Source organism: Rutilus rutilus, assembly GCF_951802725.1.
Source record: "Rutilus rutilus genome assembly, chromosome: 3".
Taxonomy (NCBI): domain Eukaryota; kingdom Metazoa; phylum Chordata; class Actinopteri; order Cypriniformes; family Leuciscidae; genus Rutilus; species Rutilus rutilus.
Window position 1 is genome coordinate 29349381 of NC_140211.1, and position 12379 is coordinate 29361759.

The window sequence follows — 12379 nt, forward strand, 5'->3', positions numbered from 1 at the left end:
TTATTTATATTTATAATTTTATAATCTAAAATAACTAGCTTTCGCCAGACATCATATGTCATATATACCTAGGATGGCATCAGGGTGAGTAAATCATGGGCTAATTTTCATTTTTGGGTGAACTATCCCTTTAATATACGATTTATTGCCTCTGAATGTTGTTTTAGAATATTACAGAATATTGGTGAGGACAGAACAAACATAAAGCAAACACAACAGAACTATATAAAGGCTATTCCCATGAGCACGTTTTAACTTAAATAATTTATATTTTCATAATTTGATACGCTACTCCAGGAAGAACAGACATGCCAACTATTTACTGATCTGATGAAGACTAATATACTCATCACTGAAGCAGATTGAAATCGTCTTGGTCTGGAGCAAGGTTTACGTAAGGTAACATGAAAATAAGTGGGGCAGTGTGAAATCTCCCCCAATGGCTCAAAATTAGAGAGTGCTGCAGTTCCATTTTTCACCACTGATTTACATTGGAAAATTGTGGGGTGCTGTAGAGCAGGGGAGGGTTCAGGCACCCACTGCCCCACTTAATACCATAATATATGGCTGTCGCAACCATTGTTACATTTTATTATATCCTGCTCACTTTACGACTTAAAATAATCTAGAAAATATACATATGTTCATCGGACTCGATGACATGAGACACTTTAAAGTAATTTTGTTATCCTAAATTGATTAAGTAGCCACTTTGAGCAGAGGAGGGGACTAAAAATACTTACCTAAATTACCTAAATACTGGATATTGATTTAAAATGCCAATTAACCAACTTGTTTGATGGATTAGATAAACCAAAAGCTAGATAAGATCATCTACAATGTGATTCACAGCTCATAGTAAAGGAGATGTATCTTACCCGGTCAAGGTGTATCAGAACACTAGCTATGGAGTCGAGGAAGCTTGGCAGCTGGTAGACATTGTCATCCTCCCGGTCAGACTCAGTCAGGTACATCTGCTTGCACCGCTGAATGAGCTCTGTATACATCAGATCTACATCCTGAGGGCACACCACCTTACACGGCTAAAGGCAAACAAATACAAAACACAGTCAGAAAATCTCATCCATTTAGCCTGAAATAGAAACAATTACATTAGTGCAAATGAAAAATAATTAGATCATATAGAATCAGCAATACTAAACAGATATATTTGTGTGGACTTGCTATGAGACTTTAATTACAGTATAGACTATTCTTCTTATTCTAATAAAACGTCCAGATACCAACCGCAGCAAACAGGCCATATCCTCTGATAGCAATGGACAGTTCTTTATTAGTGGATTCCATGGTCCTGATGATAGCACAGAACTTCTGCATGAAGAACTTCAGCTTGCTTTTGTGCAACTCAATGTTCTCTGCCACAAGAGTAGCCACCTTTACAGCAATGAGAGGAAGAGTTTGAAAAGATCATGGTCATCATAACCAAGTTGAACATCTCTCAACACAAATAAAAAAATAATAATAATATGAAACTATTTATACATTTAATAATCAATAAATAGAAAATACCTGTTTTAGGAAAGACTCTAGTGCTGTGTAACTACTCTTTTTCAGCTCTCCATTTATATGTCCACAAAGTTTGGACATGACATCAAAGATAGACATGTAATGATCCATGAGACAGTTGCCGAACTGGCTTGAGTGCTTAGCAAACAGTTTGAGACCGGCTGTCAAGAGTAAAAAAAGACAAGGAAAGAGTTCAACATTGGCAGTATGGTATGAAAATACATGTTGATATCTAATTCCACTTACCAAAGATGACTGCATATCGTTTCATATCAGTCTATAGAGACATAAGAAAGGAAGAAGTGCATTTATTGGGAGCTCTTAATGGAAAATGTGACTGAGCTGCACATGTACTATACAAAAGGGTAAAATAACAATTCAGCTTTACATTTTATTGCCAAGTTAACACTCTTAATTAATCCTACCTGTGGACAAATCGCCTTTAGCGCATATTCAAAGATTTCTTTTGACGTAACCGGGTCTGTTTAAAGCAAAACAGTGAGCATATTCGTTTAATTAGCTTAAGACCAGTGCAGGACAGTAAATTTACACAAACACACACCCACCTTCTTCCATTGATTTGGTGAAGTTCACCATCAGAGCGGTGATTCCTTTCAGGCAGCCAGCAACAACAGGAAGTTTGGGCTCCTTTGTAGTAGATGTCATCTGAAAACCATTGATTTAGCAATTGGCAATTTTATACATACACATAAGAGCACATATCCATATGCGGAAGGGACGCCTTTACCTGTCCTTTCAGTTCACCCAGGTAGGCCTTGTAGAGTTTTTCAGAGTTGTTGACCATCTCACTGGGGTGCACTTCACCCAGCACTCCAAGAAGTTCATAAATGCAACCCAGCACTGTTGGTAGTCAATTTGATGTTTCAATAATGCATATGTGGTAACTTACGTGTTTGTTTGTATTCTGACACGCAATCATAATCAGTCATTTGAAGATTGGTGGCAATGCCAACATAGTTTTGCTACGTAACAAAATTTAAACAGACACAATAAGCCTAACGTTTTTATGATTTCTTCACTTGCCTGTATCAGGTATCTTATTCTTCTGACATAACTCTCCATAAAATTTGTTGAACATATCCCCAACTTTGAGATCCTGGGTGATGCTGGAGTCTTTCGTGAGATACAGTATCTAGAGAGATTTTTGAAATGTGTTAACACGGTTTGTCTGTGAATATCAAAACATGTCATTAGCACAGACATGTTCACAATTCTCTGACTCCAAGTAAGAGTTAAAAAGTGAGAATAAGCTAAACGTTACTTTGTATTGTGATATTCAAAGGAAATTGTTCTCCTTGCAGATGTCAAGTCAGTTGGCTTCCAGTCTCAAGTGAGTTTTTAAATGACTTACAGTAAGTGCAAGTTGCCATGTCTGGGTAGGTATCAGCATACACTAGGTCAACAGTGTGTATATAGAACTCACTTTGATTAGGAGATCTAAAGCAGGGCTTCTGCACTTTGCAGCTTTGTCCTTTGTGTAGACAACCATACAAATGTCCTATCCATGCAGAGAGAGGAAAAAATACTCAGATGTGCCAAAATACAGCAACTTTGTGGTACCAAAGGTGACATAATAATTAGTCAACCTTAAAAATACACATTCAAATGTGATGCCAAACCAGAAAGAAATTTGCCGACTGCTGAAGGTACCTTTAGGTCGACAGCATAGTTCTTCTCCCATCCTCGGACAGTGACTGACATTCTCTGTAGAAATGCCCCTAAGAAATTGAGAATCTCCACTCTTGTATCGCGGAGCTGTGGACAAACGTATGATCAATATCTTTGTAATAATGTTATAATTAAATCAAATAATACATGTATAATTATTAGAATTTGCCCATAAACACCTCTCACCATTTCATTAGAGAGAGACTTTCGGAGAAAGCTAAGCAATCCCTCTTCCTTTGCAAAAAGCAAAGATGTCTGTAAAACTGAAAGTGAAAAGCATTAGAACATATTTCAAGATTAATTGTCATCAGGATAATTAAAAAGGCAGGCTTGGTCCTCTGGGTTGGCCTTGAGCCACTTGAGGTGGCAGTTGAAAAGAGAATGATGACTATCATGGACAATACATATATATCACCCTCTACATGAAATGTTCACTGGCATGCAGAGCACCCTCAGCTATAGGATGGTCCTTCCTTGGTGCAAAAGGGAGCATTATGGAAGTTCACTTGTGCTTTCTGCCATAAGACTGAACAAGCTATCACCTATGTTCAGAGTTACCAATGACTGTACTTGCTGGTAGCCAACTGTACTTGAGCTTGTTGGCGGACTAAATCTTTCATTGCAGATATCTTTCTCATCCCTTGCCTGAACAAATAGACACATATTCTTCTATATATGGGAATAAACTTGTGTTTTTTTATTTTTTATTATGTGTGGTACAGTTGTTTATTTTTGTCTGGCTGCTCTTGCACTTTAATTTCCCCTTTTAAATATCTAGCTATCTGTCCATCAATCTATTAATAGTGAGTTTATATGCATACATTATTTTGTTGAACAATAGGATAGGAGTTAATATGCACGCAGCTATTCATCCTTAATTAACCTGGATAACATTACGATTTACAAATCTCTGTCAGTCTGCTCCATGTGCCACTGTAATCTGATTCTATATAAGTATCAAATATAGGCATAAAAGTAATGAATAAAAACATTTTGTTTTTGCATTTTGTATAAACACAACGCAATGCTTTTTGCATGAAAAAGTTCTTACCCAGTTCATTGTGATTTTTAGTTATCATGCATTCCTGCCCCAAGTCTCCAATAATGTCATGGCAGACTATAGCAGCATTTCTGTTCTCTGTGTCTCCAAGTAATGAATGAAGCTTTAGGAGATAACCCTGAATCCCTCCGACAGTAGAAGTATCGGAAGACATAATTTGTCTCTGTTGTTTACATCAGAAATGCTTAAACGTTGACAGCTCATGTAAATAATGTGAGTTTGCTTCAGGGCGGCAAAACAGAACAACACAAACACATGCGCACACGTTCACTTCCTGCTTGAGCAGCACGTCACTCTGGAGGAACAATAACTTCTATCACCCGCTGGATGTCGCTGTTTGATACCTCGAGTGGTTGTCTGGCAAGCAACAAAATAAATCAGAATGAGGTTTTGCTTTTCCGCCAATAACCTCATAAATAATCATTCACAAGTTTGTTAATTAGATTTTATTTTATATTTCACATTATTGTTATTGATACTGGAAGAAACTTTGTAGACAGTTCGATTTCTTTTACTATGACCAGAAAAGGCACATTTACATTTTGAGTCAAAGGGGCAGTGCAGTGTATAATAAAGAATTTGGTGAAGTGGCCTGTTAAGTCAGTCTGGGTATTAAAAAAATATTTCTGATATATTACAAATGAATATATGGACAGTAGATACAAAGACAATATCCAATTTTCGCAGATGGATGGAAAGATCTGATGAAGACAGCCGGCATGGAGTTGGTTTTACGGTGCATACCAAGCAACAACGTTCCCCTAACGTTAGTATTTGGTTCTCATTTGGTTATTATTATTTTTAGATAACGTTGGAGCGTTTTATTTTAATTTTTTTCAACCATAAAATAACGTTCCCAACTCGTTGCAGGGTGGTTATTTTCAAATTACATAAAAATTAACTTGTTATTAACTGGTTATTTTTTGGTTATTATTTTGCAACCATAAAATAACGTTCCCAGAACGTTGCAGGGTATTTATTTTTTGATTGACTAGCTATAAAAATAGCTTATACAGAATGTTCCCTGATGGTTATTTTTTAGCATGTAAAATAACCTTAATTAAAATGTTGCAGACGTTGTAATGACCTATAGCTCTGTAAAAAAATTTATACAAGATTTATTTTGAAATGAGATCAAAACGAGTTATAATTATCAGATAAATCCAACTTTACAGCTACTAAGCTAGGGTTAAATTAGGTAGGCCTATAGTGAAAGCACCAGAGGTGGACAACTTCCTTACTTGAGTGAAAGTACAAATACTACTGGTCAAGTATTACTCAGTTACAAGTAAAAGTTGTAAAGACCGATTTTTACTTAAGTTAAAAGTACAGAAGTAGCCTACTCGTTTTTAAAAGTACTTAAGTATAAAAAGTAGCCTAATTAAAGTAAATGTCAATGCATTGTTTTATTATTGTTGCATTGTTGTATGTAATACTTACATTACCTTATGCCTCTGAATCTATGCCTGCCTACACTCTCAGAAAATAAAGTACATAATTGTACCTTTAGGGGTACAATGGCTTGTCACTGGGGCTGTACCCTCAAGGGTACAATATTGTAGGCTACCTTAACCTTTAAAAGAAACGGTAGACTACATAGGCTATGTAGCCTACCTTTTAATGCTTTTTGACCCTCAAAAAGGTATATGTACCTTGAGGTCCAATAATAAGCCCTATGGGGCACGTTAGTGTAGATTGTAGCCTACATTGGGGGACAGAAATGGACTCCTACTGTACCCCTATTTCTGACAGTGTACCTACCCTTATATCAATATAAAATGTATTTCTAGAACACAGTTCCAGTAGTGGGATTGAATAAGTGCACTCAATAATGTCCACAATGTTTTCGGACACCCAACTGGCTGTTCCTTCAATTGTGCCCTATTAGAATGAAAATGTTAGCCTTCTGTTATCTATAAGCTGTGCTCCAAAACACTCGCATTTAGAAGACCAAACCCAGCGCTGAAAATTAAAATCAGGTTGATGTCAGAATCCAACGTCAGATTGACGTTAATCTCTATAGTGTTGTTGGACAGACGTTGTATTGTGGTTGAAAATGAAAGACGGGTTGACGTCAGAAACCAACATCAGTCTGTTTCTGACGTCAACCCGACTTTCATTTCCAAACAAAATACAACATCTGTCCGATGTTGGATGTTGACGTCAATCCGACTTTCATTTCCAACCAAAATGCAACCCCTGCTGCAGCCAAAATCATCCCGACATGACTGACGTTACTACTTTCTACTCAATGACCTTGACAGAAATGTAGTGGATTTGCAAATAACTTCAGAAAAAAAGAAGATTCGTTTATTTTACCTAAACGTATTTGTTAGATGATATCAAGTGAGAGAGAGAGAGATTTAAATAACCTTCATTAGTTGCTCAGGTCCTGTGATGAATGTCTCCTCCACAGTGGCGTCATCCCTGGATCCAGACAGATTCATGTTGCCTGACAGCTATTATAAAGCAGAGAAATCAAAAGCTGTGTTCCTGCTTTTAAACCCACAACACACTAGCCTGGATAACACATTCACCAGAAGTACTCCAAACATAAAAACATCCTTATGAGATAATTATCTAAGGGTAGTCTATGACATTAACTGAAATGGCTGGACACAGTAGAGACGTCACCTCATCATAATCCATCACTGAATTCGGTACATCTAATGCCAAAGATGTGGACCCAAAATTATGAGGAAAAAATCTTAAAATATTTATTATAAAAATGATTTAATCATAAACATATTCAATAATGCACATTATTTATAAGTTTATTTTCATAAACTTTTTTTATATCATGTTTTGTTTGATTTTTGCAAACTGATAAAAACTGAAGAAAACAGATTTACTGATCTTTTAATCATTATTCAAGGAATGTTATAATGCCCGTTATAATGCTCTCATTCATTTTATTTCAACCAAGTAAACAGATGGACTTCAAGAGTAGATTTGGCAAGTTAATTTGCAAGTTGTCATGTCACCCATGGTGGATTCTCTGCTTCTTTGACAAGGCTCCTTGTATAAAGATGAAAATGAGAAAACAATGGCCTACAGTCAATCGAAGGGTTGATTTTTGCTTCATTGCAGCAGGATACCAAGAGCCTCAACACTAGATGTACAGCAGTAGCCGCTTCTTCTTGAGGAAGTTACAGCAATATTTATATTGATCTCTTGTTAGAAAGTGTCATGTGCAGTTGCAAGAGATGACAAAAATGCGCATGTGTCTGATAACAAATATGTTGCAAATTAATGAGATAAGCATATCATTTCAAAACTTTGGTAAGACATTTAGTTTTGTTGAAACAATCAGACAGTTAATTCAATAGAAGGTAAACTATGTATTTTCAAACACACACACACACACATATTCTGTTTTGAGAAAGTGCATGAAATAGGATATGGGATAAAAGGAAATTCTGACTCATATTTTTATTTTCACTGCTTTTACATTCTGCTGATTTACATTTGTAATCCAATCATGTATTTAAGTTTTTATTGTCTCAAAAAGCTTGTCTCATCTCATACTGAGAAATTGAGCTAATGTCTACACATAATTTCAAATATTTTTCATGAGTGACAGGAAGTGTCAGCTTCATTCAGTATAGTCACCATTCAGCAATGCATCTTGTTCTTTCATCTTAAGCTCCACAGAGCTTTTTTTTTTAAATGTTGGATCTTATTTTGTTAGATGTAAGAACCTTTTGCCAACATATATAGTTATGTATTATTGTAAATTAGTATTACCTGCATTATTTCAGGTCCTGTGATGTTAACAATCCCCTCCAACAAATTACTGCAAATTGTGTGTAGATAAGAGTAGCCTATCAAAACTGTCATGATTCTAAGGGATGCTCCTTTTACAAAATGTAATATAAGTCTCAGGTGTCCCCAGAATGTGTCTGTGAAGTTTCAGCTCAAAATACCCCACAGATCATTTTATTATAGGATGACCGGGAAGGAACATGTTCAGTTCATTTAGTTTTGTCGTGGCCACGACATGTTAACTTATGGGAACACGATGTAAAGTCGTCGCCATAAGATCCTATATTGAGGGAACGATATATTTTTCTTGTGGCTACGACCAGAGGTGTAGTGGTAAAAAAAGAGGTGGGTAAAACTATCAATTCTGGTGGACCACGATGTAGTCACCCAGTAAGGTGGGCCACTGCCTACTGGTGTATGTGTATCCTGATGACATCGCTATAAGCTATCATTTGATGGTACTACCAAGGGTATCACTGGTTGTTCCCTCATCATAGGTCACACAATCACTATTCAATTCATACATTAATCTAAGTTCTTGTTAAAGAGACTCAAGAAGGAATAATGGTTGAAATCTATCAAGTTTACTAAATGACAAAACAGAGAGAACAAAAATATTTAAGAGAGATAGAGAAGGGAGGCTTATATCCAGGGCTTCCAATGCAATGCACTTGTGCATAATGATTAGGGATTTGAGATTATTTTCATAGTCGATTAATCTGTAGAATATTTTCTCGATTAATCGATTAGTTGTTTGGTCTATAATATGTCAGAAAAATGTGGATCAGTGTTTCCCAAAAGCCCAGGATGACGTCCTCAAATGTCTCGTTTTGTCCACAACTCAAAGATATTCAGTTTACTGTCACAGAGGAGAGAAGACACTAGAACATATTCACATTTAACAAGCTGGAATCAAATAAAAGTTTTTTTTCCAATTGCTAATGTAGTAGGTGCAGATAACGACAGAGGGATGAATCTGGTGCCACATATTTTAATTTAAAGAAAACTCAGTTTCTGTAATTAACAGAAGAAAGACAATATAATAAGTTGCACTGTAGTTTCCAAAAGTGTAATGGCTGCCGACATTAACAGACGATTTTGCAAAACTAAAAAACTTAAAAAAACAATAGAACCAAATATGTCCTTGTTCCGTGTGTGTGTGGGTGAATAGTGATTGTGTGACCTATGATGAGGGAACAACCAGTGATACCCTTGGTAGTGCCATCAAATGATAGCTCATAGCGATGTCATCAGGATACACATACACCAGTAGGCAGTGGCCCACCTTACTGGGTGACTATCGTGGTCCACCAGAATTTAGTTTGCACCTCTTTTTTTACCACTACACCTCTGGAAGGAATGACATATATTTCTCATGCTATGAACTAAATGCGTAAACAACCTGTGTGACCACAGCAACCTGGTATTATCATAAATGGATAGGCCTATAATAATATTTATTTTTAATCAAGAATGACAAAATAAGGGCGGAATTAAGAAATGATTATATTATATCCTAATATATTGCGTGCAATGTAGCCTATAGACAAAATCTGGCTCTCAGACGGCGTGTACCATGAGTATTAAGTTCTCTTTCATATGCGCTCAAACTGTCAAATACACACAAGGTTCACATGACCACAGTCCCTTATGTCAGTGAACGTGAACAGCAAGTAAAGAAATCGCATGTGTTTATTTAAATGGGGTGGACATTAACAGTAAAAAGTGCACAAATAAATGTATTAAGAATATATTTGATAAAAATAGATCTTCTCAGCCTAGAGGGAAATTTTTCTGGAATGTTTACTTCCCAGAGATTATCTGGAAAAAGGCTTGGTTGCTTCCCTTTCGGTTTTGTATATTTAACAAACATCGAGAAATACATTTGAAAATACTTCATAATATTTATGTTAGTAACTATAAATTCTACACCTTTTCTTTGAATGTTATCATTCTAAAACTTTTTGGGAAGATCTATCTATACATTTTCAACAGAAATCTGGTTATAACTGTAAATTAACATCCAAAGATGTTATCATATATTTTGATTCGAAAATTGCTTCTGTTAATTTTATGATGAATCTTATGATTTTATTAGGTAAATTTCATATTCACAAGAGTAAAATAAATAATTCCAAACCTTGTTTGAAGGTTTTTTTGGGCTGATTTTCAGTTGTATATTGAGTCTCTCAAATGTATCGATAACAAAAAATGTAGTGATACAATTGTATTTGCTAAAGAATTGAAGCTAATTGAAAAGTAAATTAATATATGCTGTTTCTTTAAGTAGTATAATTACTGGTCTCTAATTTTATCTTAAATTATTATTATTATTATACACAATATAGCCCTGTTTTAATTTTATTTATTTCTTATTTACTTATTGTAAAATCAATATTGTTGATTGCTATCTTTTTGGATGTCATGTTATTGTTGTAATTGTTGTATGTTATGTCTTTTGTCTAATAAAAAATAAAAATCGCATGTGTATATTAGATCTGTGTATTAAAGTGAAAGCAGTGTAATATACAGTAAATACTGCTATGCTGTTAATACGAATCAAAGGAAAAAAACAGAAAATCACTCACTTCTCTTGACTGAATAACTTTAGTGGCATTGATAAGAAAACATTTCTTAATTGAATGCTTCTGTTAAATGCTCCAGGAGATAAACATGGTGGACTGTGTACAGCTCACTCAGGGCGGGGTCTATTATGCTAATAGACTGTCAGCAGTCGTGGGCGGGGCCTGTGAAATGAGACACAAAAGCTACAATCTGCAAAGGCTTGTTCTGAGACACTGCTCATGATTTATGGTGATTAACAAAGGAGTGGGTGGATTTTTACCTTTATATTGTGGCTGTGTACGCACACTGCCGACACACATTTATGTTCAAACACCATGTAAGAGTGAATTTTGCATAATGGGTGCCCTTTAAACAGCTGCATGAGCAACAGTGCAGATATGACTGTATTCATTCATCAAAGATTTATTTCATTACAATAAACCAAAGATTACAAAAAAATAAAAACACTTAATAATAATACCCTCATGCCATAATTTAGGACTCAAAAACACAAATGTCTATGAAGAATTATATGTAAGCAAAGAGTCTTGATCAACTATAAAGGCACTTACTAAGCTGTGTTATCTTTGCAATACTTTCCGGTTTACCCAATTCACTGTTATTCTTTCATCTCTGTTGCAAATACACTAGTCTTCTGGAGTTCAAGAGGAAAATTAAAGAATTTATGTACAATATTGTTGTGTAGGTGGCCATCTTATAGGAATCAATCTTACTACACATGCCTCCCTGTACAAAGACGAAAATTAAAAGGATGTTGACTTTTGGTTTTCTTCATTGTGAAAAAATGGAAGTAGATAAACACTAGAGATAGGACTAGCAGCATCTGCTGCCACCATTATATTAAGAAGCAAAGCATATTTTCAGAGATTGTTTAAAGGATTGTTTGTGTTGTCAAAGGGCTAAAATTTGTATTTCAGTGTAGGAGGCTAGGAGCGAGTCATACGGTGTCCGTTCAGTTTAATCTCATTTAATCCCAATGTATTTAAAAGCTTTGGCAAAGCCATTGTAGTGTGTGTTGATGTCAGGGTACGTGGAGGATAATGCAGGTTACCCTCACCCTCCAAATCAAACACCCCACACTCCTCTTACAGTATGAACTAAGAAATTATTACAGGGGGAAACAGAAAGACAGAGTGCTGCACAAAGACAGAGACAGATCCTCCACTTTGTACGATGCAGATGTGCAACCACAATACTGGAGGACAGTTGCACATCTGCATGTTTAACTCTCTAAATGGGAGGGTGTTTCCACAAGGAGTCTTGTTGGGTTTAGCAAAGAAAATCTCTATAAAATGTGTCCCCAAAGTGTAGCCAAGTTAGAAATACACACTCACACACAGTGTGGGCAGGAACATTTCCTAACAACTGAAACCTGCATGCCTTGGTATTTTATGAGAAAGGGTGCTGCTGTTCATTAGAACTGATAAATGTACCTCTTTATGCAACATGGACGTTTGTGCATTTGCACATAGTCTTCTTTGAGAAACTATTTAAAAAATATTTAGAAACCATATTAATGAATCATTGCTTGCTGTTATATTGCTAAGCTACAATATGATTCTCTTCACAGGTACAAGCAAAGCTATCTGAACAGACTTGACTGTATGTGTAAACAAAGCAACAGCACAGGTTTGCCTGAAGGTTTTTTTTTTTTTTGCCTAAAAACTGCCACGGCAGCTCATCTTTCTTTAACAGTTCAATGAGGAAACAGAGGAAGGTCTTACAGCAGCACCATTTGCTGTTCCAAGTGTA

At 35.8% G+C, this 12379-nt stretch overlaps 1 protein-coding gene across 1 annotated transcript in view; it reads right to left on the reverse strand.

Annotated features, from left to right (window-relative positions):
* The window catches only part of prkdc (protein kinase, DNA-activated, catalytic subunit), a 32593-nt gene extending 28030 nt beyond the window's left edge, over positions 1-4563 (reverse strand). Inside the window, exons 1-12 of the mRNA XM_084406084.1 lie at positions 4268-4563; positions 3403-3479; positions 3199-3303; positions 2972-3046; positions 2572-2680; positions 2276-2388; positions 2094-2193; positions 1953-2008; positions 1774-1804; positions 1531-1688; positions 1249-1395; positions 879-1043 (exon numbers count right to left, since the gene is read on the reverse strand). Coding sequence (XP_084262210.1) covers positions 879-1043; positions 1249-1395; positions 1531-1688; positions 1774-1804; positions 1953-2008; positions 2094-2193; positions 2276-2388; positions 2572-2680; positions 2972-3046; positions 3199-3303; positions 3403-3479; positions 4268-4430 — 1299 coding nt within the window. The 5' untranslated portion in view covers positions 4431-4563. The remainder of the gene's footprint in view (positions 1-878; positions 1044-1248; positions 1396-1530; positions 1689-1773; positions 1805-1952; positions 2009-2093; positions 2194-2275; positions 2389-2571; positions 2681-2971; positions 3047-3198; positions 3304-3402; positions 3480-4267) is intronic.
* Between the last annotated feature and the right edge of the window lie 7816 nt (positions 4564-12379).